At 44.7% G+C, this 22,246-nt stretch overlaps 1 protein-coding gene across 7 annotated transcripts in view; it reads left to right on the top strand.

Moving 5' to 3' along the window:
- ENTREP2 (endosomal transmembrane epsin interactor 2) overlaps positions 1-22,246 on the top strand; it is a 451,267-nt gene that overhangs the window by 407,683 nt on the left and 21,338 nt on the right. For all 7 annotated transcript variants that reach the window (XM_019477587.2, XM_019477589.2, XM_019477585.2 and 4 more), the window contains 2 exons: positions 15,410-15,570; positions 16,324-16,459. In XM_019477587.2, the coding sequence (XP_019333132.1) occupies positions 15,410-15,570; positions 16,324-16,459 (297 nt within the window). The remainder of the gene's footprint in view (positions 1-15,409; positions 15,571-16,323; positions 16,460-22,246) is intronic.

Genomic DNA, 22,246 nt, shown 5'->3' with positions numbered 1-22,246 from the left:
ACCTCTACATTTAGCTAGTGTTGCTGTTATGTCATTTGAACACCTGCTTATGAGCCTGTAATATATATTTAGTGCTTCATTTCTTAGATTAAGAAAATATTCCCTTTTTAATTGTATATACTGCACAAGCACTCTGTAGTAGTATAAATCTGCTAAAGCTGTCAAGGCAGTTACTAACCTTTTACAGAGGTTACAGTTTTCAGAAAGATATCTAATTAAACATTTATAGAATAGCAATGAACTTGTGACATTGTGCACTGAGGCCTAGTGCTAGTCAATTTCTTAAGTGCATATGATAAAGAAGAGGTTAACCGCTATATGGGTTAGTGTTTACAGTGTTAGGTTTCTACATAATCATAAATTTTAAAATGCTTCTCTAAGCAAATACAGTATTATAACTGTAAATGAAGTCCCAATGTTTCGAATTTGAAATAGGAAGACGAGAATATATAAGCAAAGGCACTGTTACAGCATGTATTCTAGCTATATAAGGCACACTGGGTGTTTTGGTAGCTCTTTGGTCTGTCCTGGTATGCTTATGGAACTTCCAAAATGGTAGCTTTGTAGTTATGCAGTTCTTTAAAAATCTGTACTTAAGTCCCACTCTAAAGTACAGACATTTATCTCCCACCACTACCAAAAATAAGCTTTACAGAACACTATAGTGTACATGAAACAGGCAAATTTGGTTTGTTACTTTGTTTGCTTAGTAATTTTCCACCGTTGTTATGAGAAATATAACATCTGTCCCTTCTTTTTTAATGTAGCAATCAGAATTCATTATAGACTGTGTTTCTAACTCTGCCATAAATTAAAACAGGGAGAAATTGTTTTGCCAGTATTTCACATAAGTGGACATTAAAAAGTCAGGCCATTAAGTGGCTGCAAGGCCAAAATGCACAAAGGTTGGCTGTAGTCCTGAACACACTGCTTGTGGCCATATTCTGCACAAAATTTACTGTGATTATCTGTGGCATCAGTTACAGGTATCACCAAGTTGAGCATTAGTGAAACTAGCATTAGAAGTGCTCTTTTCACCAGAAGTGCTCTTTTTGAAAGTGCATCTCTGCTCAGGGTCAGTTTGTTATGAAGAAGAAGAAATGTAAATTGTCAGCAGCATAAAGGAAGACTGAGACAAAGGCCTCTGCAAACTTAGGCCCTTCAGCAATAGGTTCTAAGTTGTTCAAGCATTTTGTGGAATGAATACAACATTTCTCTCTGACTTTCTAGTCCTCTGATGCTAAGGAGCCAATATTAGCAGACAACAATGTGGTTAAGAAACTCACTTTTCTTTAAAGTTTTTTTTTTTTGTGGTTTTTTTTGTCACTCTAAATCCCCTGCTTCTTCCATCAAAAGTCTTTGAAAAGTTTGTCACTTCAATGATAAGATTGTGGATTGTGTGGATCACTCATTAGATCTCATTGTGCCTTACCTGCCTGCAGACTTGGAGTAGATTCAAAGGGAAAACAGCTGTCCCATTTTTTTAAACATAGCTTTTACTTTTTTGAATAAGAGGTGATCCAGGAGTAGAAATTTAACATTCATTAGTTTGTAATATTTTTAGAACTAATGCTAAAGATTGTAAATGCATTTCCATAAAGCAAACATTGCTCTGCTCTTTTGCTTTCTTGGGCTTTGGGTTTTTGTTTCATCTTTCACGTATTCTAGAAATTGTAAACAGATATATAAGAAATACCTATCCCTTTTTCTAAAATCCTCTGTGAATGCTTTCATTACCAGAATATTCCCTAGTCTTAGGTGGGGTATTACATTTTGCACGCATCTATGTGTGCAGTTAGTCGCAGCTAAATGTACTGTGCATTAAGCTAATGTGCAGTAAGTGATTTTTGGCAGGTGTCTACACGTGCAGAGACTTGGTACTAAATCTAGTGCCAAGTCCCTCCAGTCCTGTTATATGCCTCTGTGGCCACCAGGGGGGCTCCAGTTTCTGGCACTAGCTGCTGGTACTTGGCAGCCATCCTTAGAAGCCAAAAACCCAACACATAGAGCCCTCTTGCCCCTCCCTCCCCAACACACAGAGCCCCTCCACCACCCTCCTCACCCACCAACAATAAAAAACCCTCTTCCCAAAGTGAAAACTATTTACAACAGTCTTAGTCACTGAGTCCTGGAGTGGCATGCTGTGGGGTGGGGCTGCCTAGGAGGCAGAGCCTGGGAGCAGGCACCCAGCACCCCAGCCTTGGCCAGTTCCCCTGCAGGTCTGGGGGCTGTGGCAACAATGGCAGGTAGTGGGCTCGTCTGTGCATGATGCCGGACAGCACTCCTCAATGGCAAGCAGCTCCCCCTCTGCCTGCACAAATCTAGGACCAGCATCCCCCTGCAGTGCTGTGCCTGGCACTTATTAGTGTTTGGGCACATGGCCTTGGGGCAAGCGGCAGGGCTGGGCCCAGGTGGGTAGTGGGGAACCCAGGGTGGGAGTTGAGCCAGAGGCTCCAGTGGGAGGAAGGTGCCAGAGAATCTCCTCCCATGGCCAGGATGGGGCCTGCTGTCGGGTAGGAGGTAGAACACAGGGGCCCTGCAGAGCCACGGACAAGAGCCAGGCAGTGGGGAGCATGGAAGCAACAACCAGGGCTAGGATAGTGAACAGGGTCCAGTGTCTGCGGTCTCCACTGCCCGGGCCTGGAGGGCCACCTGCTGCCGGAGCAACTCAACACACTCCTACCCCAGTGCCTCCATCTGTACCCAGTACCCCCGCTGTGCCTGGTCCCATGCCTTTTCGTGGGCAGTCTCCCAGGGAATATCCTTCCCGTGCCAGGCCTGCACTTATACCTCCCACTCCTCTGCCACCCACCAGCCACTGGAGCAGGATGTTTCTATCCAGTTTGCACCGCTGACAAGCTGGTGCATCTGCATGGCTTCAGTGCTGAGTGGCAGAAACCCCTGCTGGGGCTGATGGGCTCTCCCCTGTGTCCAGATGTTGGCCCTGCAGAGCGAAGAGACAGAAGCCTTTTGTAAGAGTTTGCAACATTTCAGAGATAAGATGTTGTGCGCCACGGGCTGTTTACTGCCTGGTCTCAGATCGGGGGTCAGCCACGTACCGCTGCCCACGGACCATGGGAAGTCTGGCTGCACAGGCCTGGGCCGAGCCTCCTGTCCCCGCTTGTTCCCTTGGGGCCGGCAGGCTGCTGGGTGCTGGCTACAGGAAGCCTGCCTCCCCCACCCTTTCCCAGGGCAGGCCAGGCCAGGCTGCTGGCAGCACCTGCTGCCTCAGCTCCTAACCCCACTGCCCCCTCTCTCTCCCTGCAGGACAACTGCTGTGCTCCGTTGCCACCCATCCCATAGCACCTGGGCTCAGGGCATACAGGGCTCCTGGACACCTGGGGTGAGGGGCTGGCCATGCCTGTACCCTCCCCCCCGGGGGCCACTCTGGGGAGGTACCCTAGGGCTGCCCCCCCGCACTGCTGTGCCTCAAGCATAGCCCTGCTGCATGTGCCTCAGATGGTGCACAATGAGCTGTTTGTGCAGGCTCAGGGGTATCCAAGCCATTATGCCATGCTGCTGCTGATCCTCCTGGTGCCCTGGGCACACCTGCACATCTGGTTTGGGACCCTGTGCTATGATGCTGCAGGGGGAAAGCCTGAGCTGCCCGGCAACCTCTGCTGCCACCTGGAGGGCTACCTATAGCAGCACTACACATCCCTGCCCCAACTGCTAATCAGGACATCGCCACCAGTATCAACGCCTTCCTTGGGATGTGAGGTCTATGCCCACTCAGCTGAGGAGACACAGGCACTGCTGAATAAAGTTCTGAACTGTGTCCCACTTCTCTGCATGCTGGGGGGTTAGAACTCAGAGCCAGGGGAGTATGTGTAGGGAGGGGGGACAGGTGCTAGGACCAGGGGCAGGGGCAGGGAGGGCCTTCCCCCTAATGTGGGACTTACCACATGTTCGGGGCTGGCAAGGCTGGTGGCTTGATGCAAGTCCTCCCCGTCAGCAATAATGTCCCACTGCACCTGGTATTCTTAGCCCGTGGTGTGTGGTGGGCCACAGCCTGACCAGGGACCGTCCCTGGGGAGGAGCTGGCACTTCTGGCAGCCAGTGGTGTCATGGCTGGCTATTTCTCATGGTACAGGAGAAGCGCAGTAGAGACACCCAGGTAGGAGCCCTGGAGCTGGGCTCAGGCTGGCCCCCTAGAGGCTGAATGACCTGATACTAAAGTTAGTGCTAGGTCACGTCTACACGTGTGTTGTTGCACTTTAACTAATAAACTACAGGTATCAAATTTAGTTGTGATTAGCCATTTTTACTGCACAGTAAGGCTGTGCATGTGTAGATGCACACCCATACTGCACAATAAATCAGGCTAAGGTGCAGTAAAGCATCTCGTGTAGATGTGCCCATTATCACCTATCTATCTTCCAAATTCTGCTATACCATACTATGCTGCTGTGATAGCATGATGCACTAAGAGAAGTCATTTTATTTGAGAACCTAAGATGCTTTATGAGATTAAAAGTACGTGACAGTTATTTCCATGCTAGGGACATTCTGACCAAATATGAATAAAGGTATTTTCTGCTCTATATATTCCTCTGCTGTTTGTTATATCACCATAGTAGATTTAGTTTCAATGGGAGGATGCCAGGACAACTAATTAGCAGCTTACATTGCTTTCCTTAACTGCTACATATCTGGAAAATGAAGCTGTCTTAGCCAAATAGGGGGAATGTGCTCTAAGGGAATTTTCTTATCTAGTCTTTTTCTATATCTTTATGTAATTACATTTACTTTCCATATCACGTTTAATGTGTTCTCTGTGCAGCTTTGAAATAATGCCTTTGGAGCATCTAGAAAGTTCATTATAATCATTTCAGCCTCTCTAAATAATTTCTGTAATTTCTTGGGGGGTTTCAAATATAATATTTTAATTGTATATAATTAAATATTGGTACCTTATCTACGGTAAAAGCTCTTTGTTATCATTCGTCTCCTTTAATTAACTTCCCTTCTCATTTTCCCTGTTTTTAAAAGTAAGATCAATGTTTCTTGGAAGGAATTTTAGATTATATGTAATTTTTGTTATTGGAAAGGAAGCAGCAGGGCTGATTTCCACTGTTGATTTACTCCAAAATTTTAGGATACCACAACAGTTTTGCTAAGGAAAATACTGACCCAGATGAAGTATCAGAACTGTTACATCTATTCCAGTGCCTATTGATATCCATATTCACAGCACGCAAGCAAGGCCTCTAGTTCTGCTGCTCAAAAATATCCTCTTGGGTGTGGATTGCTGTACCTTCCCTGGAATACTGTTCAGTTTAATTCCTTTTAAAACTTAACTGCAGGAAGCCTGTGGGTGGCTATACATGAGCAGGGGGGCTGATATGATGCACTATAATTCCAGTGTATTGGAGCAGACTTGATTAATAGAATCTGCAGGAGCATGGCAATTATTGCATTCCAGCAGCCTCCCATATCTCGTGTATCAATGTCCCTGTGCTTCAAAATGGCATGAGGAGCATTTTATCTAAAGCTCATTCGACGAGCTTTAGATGAAGCACCCCCACCGCCATTTTGAAGCATGGGGATGCTGATACAAAAGATGTTCCAGGCGCTTTAATTAAAGCAGCTCTTGGAGCTGCTCTAATTAAAGCTCTGCCACCCCCCACCCCCGGACAATGTGTATAAACACCCCGTGGCTCCAAATTAAATGAAAAAATGAAAATTGTTACTCTTCTAAAAACCTTATAAGGATTTTTGTTCAAGTGTTTGAATCAAGAATATTATTTAGGGAAGAATGTTTTTTCCTTCTATTGTTATGTTTTGAGGCACCTCAGAGATGCATATTTTGCATTGTATAATATTTCCAAGTGGGAAATTCAAACTACTTTAATGAGCTTTTTTCCCTGTGACGACTTACGGTTTAGAATAATTGGGTAGGTTCTTTTGGGTAGGAGGACAATTCCATTGATTTTGAACCTTCTCTGAATCATAGAATCATAGAAAGAGTTGGAAGGGACCTCAGGAGGTCATCTAGTCCAATCTCCTGTTCAAAGCAGGGCCATCTCCAACTAGATCTGGAAAATGAAGCTGGAAAATGGAACTTGTACTCTTGCTAAATGCAAATAACTATGATGTCTGTCAGCAGGTCCAAGTCGGGTACCCCCTGACCCCAAGATTCTTGCCTGCCATGACTTTTGATCTTTAACAAATTTCGGGAGGAAGGAGCTGTTACATGTGCAGGTACCTGCAGGAAGGACCACGCTGGACTGATCTCTGAGTTTTGGTGCTTTATTATTCTTAGTCTGGTCTTACTTCCTCTAGAAACACCAGGCAAAAGGAACAGTTCATTGGATCCGCCATGGAGATCCTTGTTGTCTGACTACGACAGTAAATACTAAGAGTGATCTCGGAGATCAGCTGCTAATTGCCTCATTAGCAGCTGATTAACGCTGACACTGGGATTCCCCAGATTCTCTCAATCTGTAAGTGCCCAAAGGCCCTTTCTCCCGGGTCTTCTCCCCTTCTTATCCCTCCTTCCTGAGCCTCATTGGCTCCAGAGGGTGTGGCGTGCCTTTCTCCTGCCGGGTGGTAATTATCCTCAGCTGCCGACCCCTCTTAGTAACAGAGTTGCAGCCATGACTCTGTTACAATGTCATAGGGATAATGGAGACTTGGTGGGACTCCACCCATGACTGGGCCTCAGGTATAGATGGCTATACCCTGTACAGGAGGGATTGAGTAGACAAAAGGGGCAGGGGTGTAGCTCTCTATGTCAAGGAAAGCGACACATCTCTGCAAGCCGACATTGGCACCCATGGTGGACGACTTGAGACCCTCTGGGTTAAAATCTGGGGGGAACATAGCACAGGAGATGCTATGGTGGGTGTCTATTACAGACCCCTTACCTAGGGTCAAGACCTTGACCAGGGAATTTTCTGAGGCTGCATGCTCCTGGTGTATGGCTGTCATGGGAGACTTTAACTACCCTGACATCTCGTGGGAGGAGTGCTCAGCCAAATCTGAGCAGTCGCAAAGCTTTCTCTCGTGCGTAGATGACCTCTATCTGATGCAAGAAGTCTATGGGCCAAAGAGGTAAAGCGTTGCTCAACCTGGTACTGGCAACTGGGGACAATCTAATCAGCGACCTATTGATTGATGGGAAGCTGGGTGACGGTGACCACAAGCTGATCACCTTCACCACCCACCGTAAAGCTGGCAAGTCAGTCAGTAATACAGAAGTCCTCGGCTTCCGGAAAGCTGACTTTGACAAGCTAAGGAGGCTTGTCAGTGAGGCCCTAAAGGGCCAAACCCAAAGGGGACGGGAGTTCAAGATGAGTGGTTGCTCCTCAAGGGAGCAATACTGGATGCACAAGCAAAGTCTATCCCAACTCAGAGGAAGGGCAACAAAAGGGCACAGCAGCCCCTGCTGTTCAGGGAACAGACCTCCTTTGTCTTAAGAGAAAGACCTACAATGGATGGAGGACTGGAACCACCACCAAGGAGGAATACTCTGTTCTGGTCCGGACCTGCAGAGAGCAAACCAGGAAAGCCAAGGCTGTGATGGAACTCCAGCTAGCTACAAATAGCAAGGACAATAAAAAGTCCTTTTTTAGATATGTGGGGAGTCAGAGGAAAGGCAACAGCAACGTTGGACCCCTGCTGAACCAGATGGGACAACTGACAACCGACGCCCATGAAAAAGCAGACTTGCTTAATGGGTACTTTGCTTCAGTTTTTCACCAGTCCCATGGGACACCTCTGCCCACTGTGGGTCAGGGAGGCCTGGGTGAGGGAGATTCCTTATCCTTCATTGAAGCTGACCTCATGAAGGAACACCTCGACAGGCTGGATACCTTCAAGTCAGCCGGCCCTAACTGTTTACACCCAAGGGTACTCAAGGAGCTGGCAAGCATGGCAAATATCATAGCTCAGCCCCTGGCACGGATCTTTGAGAACTCCTGGCACTCTGGTGAAGTACCTGAAGCCTGGAAGAAGGCCAATGTGGTGCCTATCTTCAAGAAAGGAAGGGAAGTAGATCCAGCAAACTACAGGCCCATCAGCCTGACCTCTATCCTGGGGAAGATCTTGGAAAAGATTATCAAAGATGCCATCCTTTTGGACTGGCCAATGGCAATATTCTGAGAAATTACCCCAGCCTGGGTTTGTTACGGGTAGGTCTTGCTTGACCAACCTCATTTCCTTTTACAACCAGGTGGCCTATCACCTGGACAAAGAGGAAGAGATAGATGTCATATATCTTGACTTTAAAAAAGCCTTCAATCTGGTATCCCATGATCACCTCTTGGCAAAACTGGCCAGCTGCAGCCTTGACCACACCACGATCTGTTGGCTGGGGAATTGGCTCCATGGTCAGACCCAGAGTGTGGTGGTTGATGGAAGTCAATTGTCATGGTGCCCTGTGACCTGTGGGGTCCCCCAAGGCTCTGTCCTTGGACCTGTATTGTTCAGCATCGTCATTAATGATGTGGACATTGGAGTCAGAAGCAGGCTGGCCAAGTTCACTGACAACACCAAACACTGGGGTAAATAATCCACACCTGAGGACAGGAGGGTGATCCAGGAAGATCTTGACAAGCTCATGAATTGGGCGGATGAGAACCTGATGGTGTTTAACACCAAAAAATGCAAGGTTCTCCACCTTGGGAGGAAAAGCCTTCAGCATCCTTATAGACTTGGCAGTGCTACGCTGGTTAGCACTACAGATGAAAGGGACTTGGGGGTCATGATTGACCACAAAATGAACACGAGCCTTCAATGTGATGCTGCAGCTAGTAAAGTGAGCAAAATGCTGGCTTGAGTCCATAGATGCTTCTCAAGCAAATCCCAAGACGTCATTCTCCCATTGTACTCAGCCTTGGTGAGGCCACAGCTGGAGTACTGCGTCCAGTTTTGGGTTCCACAATTCAAAAAGGATGTGGAGAAGCTTGAGAGAGAGTGCACAGGAGAGCCACATGCATGATCAGAGGTCAGGAAAACAGACCTTATGATGAGAGGCTGAAAGCCATAGGACTCTTCAGCCTGGAAAAACGCAGGCTCAGGGGCGATCTGGTGGCCACCTATAAGTTTATCAGGGGTGTTTACCAGGATCTGGGGGAATGTCTGTTCACCAGAGCGCCCCAAGGAATGACAAGATCGAACGGTAACAAACTCCTCTACGACCGATTCAGGCTAGACATAAGGAAGAACTTCTTTACTGTCCGAGCCCCCAAGGTTTGGAATAGATTGCCACTGGAGGTGGTTCAAGCACCCACTTTGAACGCCTTGAAGACACATTTGGATGTTTGTCTTGCTGGGATCCTATGATCCCTGCTGAATTCCTGCCCCTGGGGCAGGGGGCTGGACTCGATGATCCTTTGGGGTCCCTTCTAGCCCAATTGTCTATGAAATCTATGGAAGTCTATGAAATCTAGATCATCTTAGCTGAAAATTTTTCTAGCCGAGTTTTGAAAACTTCCAAGGATGGAGCTTCCACCACCTCTCTAGGTAACCTATTCCAGGGTTTTACTACCCTCCTAATGAGAAAATTCTTCCTGATGTCTAATCTAAACTTCCCTTGCTGTAATTTGAGACTGTTGCTCCTTGTTCTGTCACCTGCCACCACTGAGAACAGTCTAGCTCCATCCTTTTTGAAACCACCCTTCAAGTAGTTGAAGGCTTCTATTCAATCCCCTCTCAGTCTCCTCTTCTCTAGATTAAATAAACCCAGTTGCCTCAGTCTTTCCTCATAATTTATATGCCCAAGCCCCCTCATCATTTTTGTCTCCCTCCATTGGACTCTCTCCAGTTTGTCCACATGCTTTCTGTAGTTGGGGGCCTAAAACTGAACATAGTGCTCTAGATGTTGCCTCACCAGTGCTGAATTGAAGGGAATAATCACTTCCCTGGACCTACTGGCAACACTCCTACCAATGCAGCCCAGTATACTGCTAGCCTTCTTGGCAACAAGGGCACACTGCTGGCTCATATTCAGCTTATTGTCAACTGTAACCCCCCTGGTCTTTTTCTGCAGAGCTGCTGCCCAGCCAAGCATCCCCCAGCCTGTATTTGTGCATGGTATTATTCCATCCTAAGTGCAAGACTTTGCACTTGTCCTTGTTGAACCTCATGAGATTTCTTTTGGCCCAATCCTCCGATTTGTCTATTTCACTCTGAATCCTAGCCCTACCTTCCAGCATATCTACTACTGCCCCCAGCTTGGTGTCTTGTGAATGTCTTGGTATTCATAGATTCATAGATTGTGAGGCTGGAAGGGACCTTGCAAGATCATCAGGTCCAGCCCCCTGCACCAGGCAGGAAAGACAACTGGGAGTCAAGTGACCCCAGCAAGGTGACCATCCAGTCTCCTCTTGAATATTTCCAGGGTAGGTGATTGCACCATCTCTGGAGGCAGCCTATTCTACAGTCTGGACACTGTATCTGTGAAGACATTTTTCCTAATGTTGAACTTGAAACAGTCTTCCAAGAGTTTGTGACTATTACTCCTGGTTTTCCCCAAGGGTGCCCTGGTGAACAGTTGTTCACTGAACCTTTGATGTATGCCTCTGATGTAGCGGTAAGCCTCTATCAAGTCCCCTCTTAGCCTTCTCTTTTTCTGGCTGAAGAGTCCCAGGCCCTCAGCCTTTCCTCGTATGGCTTGCCATGCAAATCTCTGATCATACGGGTGGCCATTCTCTGGACTCTTTCATCACATATGACACTGAAATTAGGGCAAAACAAACATTACCAACAAGGTCACCAACTGTAAATAAATGTATGGAAGGTCAATAAAAAAATCAGGCTAGAAATTCCTGTCTGTAAAATCTGGGGGGGGAAAAACAGCTGTTCTTTCTCAAGAAATGAATCCCTGTTTGAGGCCTGATCAAAGTAAACCAGGAGTGTTGCAGCCATAATGGTCTATGGGAATGTCTGAAAGACGAGGCTTTTTTATGATATCTTTTATTGAACCTAGGCAAGGCACCCGATGCCCTAAAGCTTGTCCAACAGCTCTCCCAACTATATGCTTGGTCAAATAAAAGATATCACAGAAAAGCCTTTCCTGTCTAAAGTGACTCAAAATACGCTTCTTCAAAACTGAGCAAGCAGTTCCAAAGTATAATAATAAATTCTGTGCAACATTTTATCTCTTTACTACCCTTAATCTTTCCTTGCAAATCTTTGTAAACTCCCGTCAGCCCAGTTAACTCCATCTAGTTTGCAGCATGATCCCTATAATTTCCCACAGCTTGTCTGTCAAGAGACACAAGACCTTTCCCCCTGCTGACATCTGAGTCATCCCTACTACCACCTCTTCCTAAGTAGGCTAGAATATCCTTTGGTCCTAGGTTCAACTTGGGGTGAGTAAATTTTGTAAACCTAGTGAGTGTTAAAATAAGGATTATTTCCTACTTAACAGTTTCCCCATTGTTTGCCCAGGGAGCCTTGTAATTCCTCATGATAGTCCCTTACATTTTCCATTGCTTTGTTTCCTGTTAATTTCTCTTTTAGGGCCTTTTTGATTTAATTTCCATAGCTTCCTGCAGCAGGGTGTCAGACAGGTACACTAATGGCAGAAGGCAGAGTAGAGTTGCACTTTATGGACTAACTGAATCAGAGATGCATAAGCTTTTGCAAGCAACAGCTCATGTCATCAAATGCCATGAAAGGAAAAGTACATTGGTATGTTAAAATAAAATGAACCAAAAAATCCCCACACATAGATGTCTCATTTTTCATGTTGTCAGCAACAGAAGTTCAATTTTTCTTTCTTGATAAAGTTTTGCAGATGAACTAAACTGGGTCCAAACCATATGGATTTCCTTTTTAGTCTAAAGTCTTTTCTATGCCAAAAAGCATTTTTCTGTCCTGGCTTTGCACCTTAGAAAATTCTCATTGACATCTCAGTGGTTCTAGAATTCTTTCCCTGCTCCTCTCTTTCAAAATCTAAGGCTATGCAGTAGGCCTGTGCGAAGTGGCTAGTATTCACTTCAGATTTGGCCGATTTGGGGGACAGTGATTTGATTCGGTGATTCTAATCACTGTCCTGATTTGATTTGTCTGAATATGATTTGGAGATTCGGCTGCTGCTGAATCTCCGAATTAGCCAAGCCAGGCCCATCACCCGCCCCTCTCCCAGCCCCATAACGGCTGCCCCTCCTGTCCCAGCTCCAGGCACTTGATAAAAAAAATAGTCACAACTCAGCAGGTGCTGCGGGGCAAGGAAGCAATCCCTGCTGCCTCCCACTGTCCCATGCTGCATGGGGGGCTCTGCATGAGCCCCCCAACCCTCCCTTGCTCCCCCAGCCCCTTTACGGGTGCCCTGCCCAGGCCAGCTCCAGCCCTTTAAGAAAAAACAAAACAAAACCCCAGACTCGCGGCTCCTGCCAGTGGAGGGGCAATCTCCACTGCCCCCCATGCCATGTGGGGGGCTCTGCATGAGCCCCCAAGGCCACTGCAGAAGCAGTGAGTACCAGGGCTTTTCTCCATTTTTTTTTCCTTAAAGGGCCAGAGCTGGCCTGGGCAGGGCACCCATGGCGGGGCTGGGGGAGCAGAGAGGGGTCAGGGGGCTTGTAGCAGACCCTCCCATGCAGCATGGGGCAGTGGGGGTAGCAGGTATCTCCCCCCACCCAGCAACACCTGGTAAGCACAGGGGCTTTTTTTTAAAGTACTGAGCTGGGGCAGGCAGTGCAGCTATGGTGAGGCTGGAGGAGTGGGGGGTGTCAGGAGGGCTGGCAGGGGTCCCCCCATGATCCCCTCTCCTAGCACCCCTTCCCCTGTCCGTACGACTTACCAGCTACGGGGGACTGCCCGAATCATCAAAGTTCTCCAAATCTTTTCCAAAGATTCAGAGATCTTTGAATCAATTCGATCTTTGATCGATTTGATCCCCTGATTTGATTCAGATTCAAAGATCTGGCCACCAAATCGGTCTGAATCTCCTCCAAATCGAATCACCACCTGAAGCTTCCCACAGCCCTACTATGCAGCTTCTTTTAGGTTAAGAGTATGTACTTCCTTTGGTATCTCTGATTGAAGGAAGTCCAAAAGAATTCAAGGACTGGAGAGAGGAATTCTCTCTTTTCTAACAGATGCTACCATACTTACAGAACCTCTACAACAGGGTTAATAGCAGAAACAAGGTAAGGGAAGGTCATTAACAGATGCAGTTCAGAATTACAAAGACAAGATTTAGGGCTTGCCAAATTGCTGACTGCTAGGAAAATGGTATTTGTCATCAGTTTGGTAGAAGTGACGGGTACAAAATGTTGAGGTTAAATATAAAAATATTTTTAATTGGTTATGTCTCATATCTATTTCATGACTCCTTTCAAATGACTACTTCAAACTGAATTGAATTTCCTAGATGGACAAAGCTACAAATTCTGAAAGACAAAAAATGGAAGCCATTCTATTTGTTGAATTTTCCAAACAGGGGCTATGCTCTGCTGTGTCTTGCCCCCTTTTGCCCAGAGCAAGTCGTGCCTGCATCATGCCCCCCTGGCCCAGGCTGTGCAAGTAGAGCAGGGCATAGCCCCTGCTCTCAGTGCTGCCACGCCTGCATCCCGCACCCCCCTCCCCTAGTCCTGCGCCCCCCCATCTTGGCTGGGCAGCTCATCCCAGCCCCAATCCCTCCCTAGCTCTGGGGGCATTGATCAGCCCCCTCCCCATGCTCCTTCCCTCCCCTTTACGCCTACCACAACAGACTTACCAGCTGGAGGCAGCTGTGTCCAGTGTGGTGAGGGCTGCTGCCTGTTTAGTCAGTGGCCAAATCTCCAAAGCGGTGCTGAATCTTTTCCAAATTGATTCAACAAGAAGGCTTCCAATTCGATTTGGACCTCTTAATTGGTCTCCTGATTCGATTCAGATTCAGAGGTTCAGTTGCCGAATCAGGTTGAATCTCCTCTGAATTGAATTGGCTACTGAAGCTTCACACAGCTTTATTGATTAGCTCCAAAAAGCCCTAAGCAGTCACTTTTCTGTCTGCCTGTCCCAGTGAAATTGGAGATGCACACAAACACCTCTTGGCATTAGCTTGCATACCATATGCCTAGAGTCTGTGGGGGTAGGGTCCGTGCTGTGCAAGGAGGAAGGGAGGATTCCTGCTTGAACAGCGAGATGGAGGTAGGGTGGGGTGAAGTCTGGGAGCAGTCTCTGCCGAAGCTCCAGCCAGGGAGCAGAGGGGAGGATCCAGCCCTGTTGTGGAACAGAGACCCCTGCCCAGCCCAAAGAAGATGCCAGGATGCTGGAGGTGTCTGGCTTATTTTAAACCAGCAAAGCATCTGGGACAGACATTGCATAAACTGGTTTGAGCCAAATCAGTTAAGTCTGATACTATATTCAATCAGGTTTATCTCAAACCAGTTTCAGCCATTTCCAAACTGGTTTATGTGCACCGAACATCTATTCTATTACAGGTTTAAACCAGTTTCTGATCACTTAAACCAGTTTATGTGTAATGTTTGTCCCTAGCCCAAAAGTGATATGGCAGAGAGACTCACCCAAAGGACAAAGAATACTTCTGTGTGTTTTGACGGGTTGTTGATGTTCTGCTTTCCATGCAGAACATATAAAACAGGGTCAGAAAGGCCAGGTTCCATTTGATGCTCCTAACAGTCCCCACAGTATCATGCCATAGTTTCAACCTGCTAACAGGCTCATTAGGCTACAACTTTTCTATATTATTATTGAATGTGCTTCTTCATATTATTGTTTTTTAAGTTCTTTTCCTGTTAAGGACCTTGATTGAATACCTCACATTCATTGTTACTTTTTATAGTTCAATGCAGTTGCATTTTATCTCTGTTTTGACATGTGTTTATGGGATGAGGCTCCATCTTGTACACAGAAGGCCTGTTTGAATGTTATCAGCCATGAATATTACAGCCTACCTCACCCTCCATAAAATATATGGAGGGCATTACTTTTCTTTAAACTGAAAAATTCATTAACGTAATAATGATCATTTAAAAAAAAAGTAGAAACCTTCAGTTTTCAGTTTGATATATTCCAAACTGGCTATCAAAATGTGCAAATAGTTGTTTAAACAGGCAAAACCAGTATCCGCTATTTCTGAACAGTGCTCTTATGCCATTAGTTATCTAATGCTCTTACAAAGAAAATTGACTTATAAAGTAAACTCCTGTTTTTGGTTGCGGCATTGCATATTCTGAAACATTTGTTCTCCTTCCAGAAATAAGCAATTTTTCCACTGAATATTTATGAATATATTGGTTGGCTTCTGAGACCTTCAGTTCTTGTTTTACTTCCACCAATTTCTTCCTCCTTCTTTTAGAATGGATTCTTACATCCTTGATCAGCCTTGAATAACACTTTACTCCCAGAAGTAGCCCTCTTGATGGCACTAGGGATATTCATGTCATGTTTAATTATTATCTGTTTTTATCACTACCACCTGAAGAAAACATTGGCCTCTTTTTTTCCTTTTCAGTTTCTGCCACAGAGGTCGCTTTCCACCAACCCAGACTGCATGACTCCACATGGGACTATCTTGCATCACACCCTGGATTTTGATGAGTTCATACCGCCAATACCACCCCCACCCTACTACCCTCCTGAATATACCTGCACTCCCCTGATAGAAGCACAGAGGTAATTCTTTGTACCTGACCTTGTTACCTTATCACTGCTCTGGGCCCACAGAAATATGAATTATATTACACAAGCCACCCAGTAATGTTCTTCCTTTATAGTGGATGTCTCTTCCCAGGATGTGAGGCATAGATGTACACATTTCATAAATGTGCTAGGTCACATTTTCCAATGTTATTTTGTTTATATAAGCACCAGTGTACAAAGATAGAGAGGGGAACTCAGAGAAAACAAGGATAACATGGTATGATCATAAAACAGGAATTCAGATTTGCAGGTAACCCCACCATAACTGTTTCTATTATACACAAAAGTTAAATGTAAGACTTAATCTTCTCAGGAAATTGCCTATAATTTAATGTTTCTTGCAGTGGAATATATGAGACATTGATGCTGATAGACTAGATTTGTCCAAAAATCAAATACAGCTTTTAAACGATCTAGTGAATTATGGCTTTTTTTCATCTGTTTGATGAATGTCTTCAGTGGATGCTATTCCACAGCATTTTTAAGATGGAGTGTGATGAGTGTGAAGGAGATTATATGATGTGGTGCTTGTGACAGTGGGAGACTGGACTTTCTGACTCAGGAGGTCCCTTCCAGTCCTGTGTTAATATGTACCTATGAATGCTTTGTTGTACGCTGGCCCTGAATTCAAAGATATACTTTGGTTTTCTCCACCATTGTGGGAGCTGTTAGTTTTCCAGCTAAACTCCATGCATTTCCTGACAACTTAACATTTGTTTTTAACAGAAGTCTCCATTTGGACTTTCCTCATTCCCCCTTCAGTGCTTTATATGAAGTCAGCATTAATAGCCCAGGAATGCTATATCCAACTGAGCTACCCCCTCCATATGAGGCAGTGATTGGACAAACACCGGCTAGTCAGGTAAGGAAAACTGGAAGGGAATAGTGATACATTCTCTTTCCCAAGTGTTTTAATAGCAGCTAAAAGAATTTAGGAGATAATAAATAGTTCCTTGCACACACAGTGCAAATAAAATGTCATTTGAATTGTGCACATGGATAGTTTTCAGTCTACTCTCCTTAACTTAGAAAGGATTTTTTTCCTTTCCCAGTACTTGTGACTCTCACTTGTAATATTGCATTATTCTAACTTCTATTTGTATGCCTGAGAAATACCGTTTCAGTTAATGTCATCCATTATGCACACACATGCGTGTGAACACACACACACAAAACTTTGCTCTGAGAAGTTGATGACTGCATTGCCCACTTTTCTTTAATGTGCCCTAGCTGTGAGAGCAGTAAAGTAGAAAATGAGATTTGATAGTCAAGAAAGTAGTAAGATCTGTTACAAAATGCAACACTGCATGTGTGTCTATGCCATGCAAACCCATTAGATGTACAGTTTTAATGTCCTGGGATCTGCGCTTAGCTGAGTACAATTTTTTTCATAAAATTTGATGTAGTACTTTGAATTATAATCCTGCAAAAGCTACAGAGAACCCAAAATCACATAAGAAAAAAATCTTTAAAAAAACCCAAAACACTTACAATTGCCAGTTGGCATCAGTTCTCAAATTACATTCTGGACAAGCATTGGCATATTCTTTGATGGCAAGGATTTTTGTCAATGAAATGCCCAGGTCTTGGCAGAAAGGCTTATGTCCTATGTCAAAACTAACACTCTGCCAGTTGTAACATGTAACTTTCCAGGAACAGACTCCAAGCTGGCAACAGACTATTTGGAACAGATTCCTAAATCTGTTACATGAAGTGGTAAGGAAGTATACATACACATAGCAATATATTGAATGGAAAGAAGTAGGGACATGTGTTCTGTAAGATAGCCACAAGTAGAATCTATGCTCCTTTGTAATTTTGCTGTTGTTTAAGCTTTTGGATGTTATTATTTTCAGTAGCTTCTGATGTATTATAGCAATAAGAATATTCTGTAGAGTCCTTAACAATTCCATTATGAGCTTTATCAAAAGATCCAGAACATCTCACGCTGAAAGTTTTCAGTTTTATTTTCTACCTTTTATTCCTTACCATGCAATCCCAAACCCAGTCAGGCTATCACCATTACAGTGTGATCAGCTGCCAGAGTATAACAACAGCTTCATGCCTATATTTAATTGCTTCAAGAATCTTTAATTTCCTCCTGGATTCAATAAAATCCCAAGGAAGGCTGATGAATGGAGTGCACTGACTATACCTCATCCAGACTTATTTGTGCATTTGCAGAGCTATAAGTGGACAGATGGTTCATATAAGTACCTATCTGTACTATGGCTGACTGAGGAGGCTGTGTGAGAGAACAAATCACTTGTGATTTTTCTGACTCAGGGAAAACAGTATATTGTGAAACATTAGATTAAAAAGCATACCTGCTCACCCTGTGCAAGGAAGGTTATCAAGGCAACTAAGTGCCCAGAGAAAGCAGACAATGGTAGGATCCATGGCAACAGGCAGAAAGATAAAATGGGTGAAAAGAGCCACACTACAATCCCTAACTTATAAAGCAGCCTCTGCCTTACATAATTCACTTCTACCTTAGAGAAGGCAGCAGCAGTCCAAATGTTGTGCCTCTGATTTACTCCCCTGCAGTAGAATGAGTCAATTTAAACTGCTTGGAAGTGAAGTTATTTGCTGCAGAGCAAAGTTGAAGTGTCCATACTGTCTCCTTTATAAAATGCTACTTACTGAAATTCAGTCCTGTGTTCTTTGCAGCAGTGCAAATATATCTGAAGGCCCTGGAGTGTTTCATGATGTTCTTATATTTGTGTCTTGTCTCTAAATTTAAAAAATGGCAAAGCCAGTTTAAATCATATTCAGTAAAAAGGAAAAATTTGTTCTGAGCTGAGTATCTTTAAGCCACACAAATGGAGGTTATGCAAATAGAGTCTCCATATATTAAAATAGAAAACGCCAGCCCATTACTCCCTGCAGTCTGACAATTATTGCAGTTTGCACAGGAATAGCTACCTCAGCAGCATGCCAGCACCCATGGATGACAAAAAGAAACTTAATTTATCTGGGTAGAAGATTAAAGTAGCAAAACCAGACCCCAGCTCATAGGCTAAGTTGCTCAAAAGCCTTTTCTGCAAATCTCGGAGAGATGAGTCAGTGTTAATGCACTGTCCAGTCATCTCTGGGCACCTCAGTTTCAATATTGGCTCTGGGCTCAAGTGAGTATGGGAATGGTAACTTTTAATTATTAAGTAACAATGATTATTAAAATCTCCTACTGGGTTCTTTATATACACTGTGTCCCTGACTCATTCTTGTCAGGTGAGCTCAGGACCAAGATAACAACAGATGTTGATGAGCAGAAGTGAAGTGCATGGGCAGAGGCAAAACTTGTATAGCACTTCTGTGCTCCATATACTTCTGGTAAAAGCAGCGGCCCAAATTTGCACTCCTTTTGGATCCAAAGTCAATAAAAATTCAAAGTCTATGAGGGTATGTAGGGATAGTGAAGGGTTGTCATAGAAAATGAACCAAGAGTACAGCACAATACAAACTGAATTGACCAAATGTAGAAATCCCTCAAAGGCAGACATTCCATTGGAAATAACGGCAGAGATTTAGATACAGTAGAACTGATGGGACCCATTAAATAGCAATAATCATAAAGCCTTTTACTGAGCACGAGACATGATTTTTGTTTATTTTTGCATGGATTAAGGTCTATAGAATTTTATCAAATTATTTCAAATTAGATTTTCCATTCCTATCCAAGAAACATTTAAATGCCCACACTAACTTTAGAGATTGCTTCTAATACGATTTGCAGTTGTTTATCTGAGCTGACTGGTGAGACTATAATTCATTCCATTACCTTGAAAATGGTACTTTTCACACTGCTTTTCCAAGGACAATATCTGTTAGGATATGGAGACAGAGAAGAATTAAGGGACCCAATCTCTGGGTGAATTATGCAAGCAAATGTCTTGTAAGTCTTCATAGAATCATAGAAAATGAGGGTTGGAAGGGACCTTAGGAGGTCATCTAGTCCAACCCCTGAATACAAGACATTGTTCCTCAGAGAGACCTGATGAAGAATGTCATACAACAGGCTTATAAGGGGAGTGCCATTGTTGTCAGGGACAAAACAGCATATATACAAGAAGCCAAGAAACAGCTTTCCAACAGTTTTACCAACTCCTGAATGAAACCACAGCACAACACCAGAATAGACTAAAACTCTTAACAAAGTTCCATTTTGAAACACAGGAGAGGCTCCCAGCCTGTTCCCTGCCCAGTTCCACGATCGCCACCTCTGTGCAATTGCAGAGCTGCAGCTAGGTAGAAGCTCCCCATCCCCTGATCCACAATCACAATTAGGGAGTGGGGGCTGGGAGCTCCTTGCTTGTGGGGCACAGTTCCCACCTGGACTCCAGTGCCCCAGCATCAAGGAAGCTCCAAGGGGCAGAAAGCAATCTCCTGGCCTCTGCTGGTTGGCTGACTGGGAGCAAGTTTGCTCCTAGTCGGCCATCTACATAGGCCATATGGCACAGTAAGTATTTGTGAGTATTTACAGGTAGCAAATTTACTTACAATTACTGCACAGTAACCATATGCACATGTAAATGGTGACTCTTACTGTGCAGTAATTTGCTCTAACCTTGAGTAAAACGTCTCGTATAGATGTGCCCTCTAAATCCTAACTCTACCCTCCAGTGTATCTGCTACTTCCCCCAGCTTGGTGTCATTTGCAACCTTGTGGAGGTGCACTCTATCCCATTGTTCACGTCATTGATGAAGATATTGAACAAAACCAGCCCCCACTTCAGCAAAAGAACAAAAGGGCTACTTAAAAGTATGCTCATGTTGTGCTAAAATGTGCTGAAGTTTCAAAAGTAAAATGCATCAATTCTGGATGAACTAAGTCTGTGGGTACCCATATTAATTTGCCTATATACCAGTTATTACAGGCATATTGATTTCAAAGTCATTTTTTTCAAATTTGTCTCTCATTCCCATGTTCTCGGGGAGAGCAGAGTCTGCCAGCAAGGGGGAGAGGGGAAGAGTCTGCAGCAGAAAGAAGCTGGGGGGGCGCAGAGGGCAAGGGGGCCACCTGGCCCTTCCAGATGTATTTTCCCTGCTGTAGCAGTGGGAGGAGGACAAATTCAAGGCAAGCCTCCGATAATTAGATTCTGTACCTGAAAAATTATAACAAATTTATAAATTTTCTAAGTATACAATCTAATTACTGGGGGGGGGTTGTCTTATGTTCAAGTAAATACAGTAATAACAAGGAGTACAACACCCAAGTTTCATTCACCTGCAACTCTGCTAATGCCATATATGCCATCACCTGTTTACAGTACACCTTTCCTGTCTACAGTGGACAGACAGGGCAATTTCTTTGTGTAAGAATGAATGAACACTGTTATAACATTGGCTGCAGAAAGACACAAAAGCCTGTGGCAGAACACTTCAATTTCCCTGGGTACTCCATGGCCAACCTCAGGAATGCTGTTCTCAGGCAGAAAATTTTTTAAAAAACGAACGACAACAAAAATGGTTTGAAGGGGAAATTACAGAAAAAGACATAATCCACAAAGTGGACTGTGTTAAGTACAGTTTAAACAGGGACTATGGATTTTTATTTCATTACCTGCATTAGCTTTTGTGACCCTCTTTGTTCCTATGGGTTTACTGCTTCTTTGCTTTTCTCTCCTTTTCTCCTTCTCTCTCTCTCCCACCTCTCCTGCCCTCCCTTCTCCTCTCTGCCCCTCCCTGCTTCTTGTCTTTTGTATTCTAATTTCTCTCTCCTTATATTCTGCTTCTGCACATCCTGGCTAGGGGCAGACATTAAAAAAGCCCAAGCCTGAATTGATTCACTCTTTCCAGGTTAGTCTATGCTGCGTAGCTTAAACTGATTAATAACTAAACAGAGATTCTCTGTTAAATCAAGAAATGCAGCCACATGCCTACAGTGGCTCAAGCCAGAAGCTGGGGGATGCCAGAGCATGCCTGCTAGCCACTGCCAAAGGGTAGGGAAGAGAGACGCCCTCCAAGGTTCTCACCCCTCCCTGCTGGAGCAGAGAGGGCGTGGCCAGGCACTAGCCGGGGCTAGCTTAACACACAGGATGCCAGCCACCAGCGGGGAGGAGTGGGGAGGGGAGGCTGCCAATCTAAGGAGTGGGGATGGGGAAAAAGTCCTTTCTCTAAAGCAAGCAAGTATTGAACACAGCAATTTGCAAAGCATATAACTGGGAACCACCAAAAATCTTTACCTAAGCTAAGATACAGCCCAGTATAACGCAGCATACACAACTTAGTCTAATTTAAAATGTAAACCAGGAAGACAAGAATTAGTTTTACTAATCCTGAGAACAGAGTGTCTCCTTACAGCCAGGCATTCAGAAAGGCTCTGTTTAGGTATTCCCACCCTTTACACGTTCTGCTTTATAATGTAAAGCATTATTCTGCATTCTTCTGTGAAGCTGTCTGCAACTTCCCATAACTACATCTCCAGCATGTGTGATAATTGTTAAGTCTTCCCCCATCTCAGTCTGGTCCTGCAGGTCTTAGCTCGGGGCACACAGGTGCAGGGCTTTGATCTGTACACACGGGACTAGCTTGCCTCTCTCCCACACTCTGGAACATGCTGTGGAATTAATTCCCTCCCTGCCTGGGTGCAGGCAAGCTGCAGAGACTTCAGCCAAACCCCCAAGGATCCCAGGGGAGAGAGGGGACA

Source organism: Alligator mississippiensis, chromosome 11, assembly GCF_030867095.1.
Source record: "Alligator mississippiensis isolate rAllMis1 chromosome 11, rAllMis1, whole genome shotgun sequence".
NCBI classification, from domain to species: domain Eukaryota; kingdom Metazoa; phylum Chordata; order Crocodylia; family Alligatoridae; genus Alligator; species Alligator mississippiensis.
Note: the sequence above shows the minus strand (reverse complement) of the source record. Positions and strands in the feature narration are given on the sequence as shown.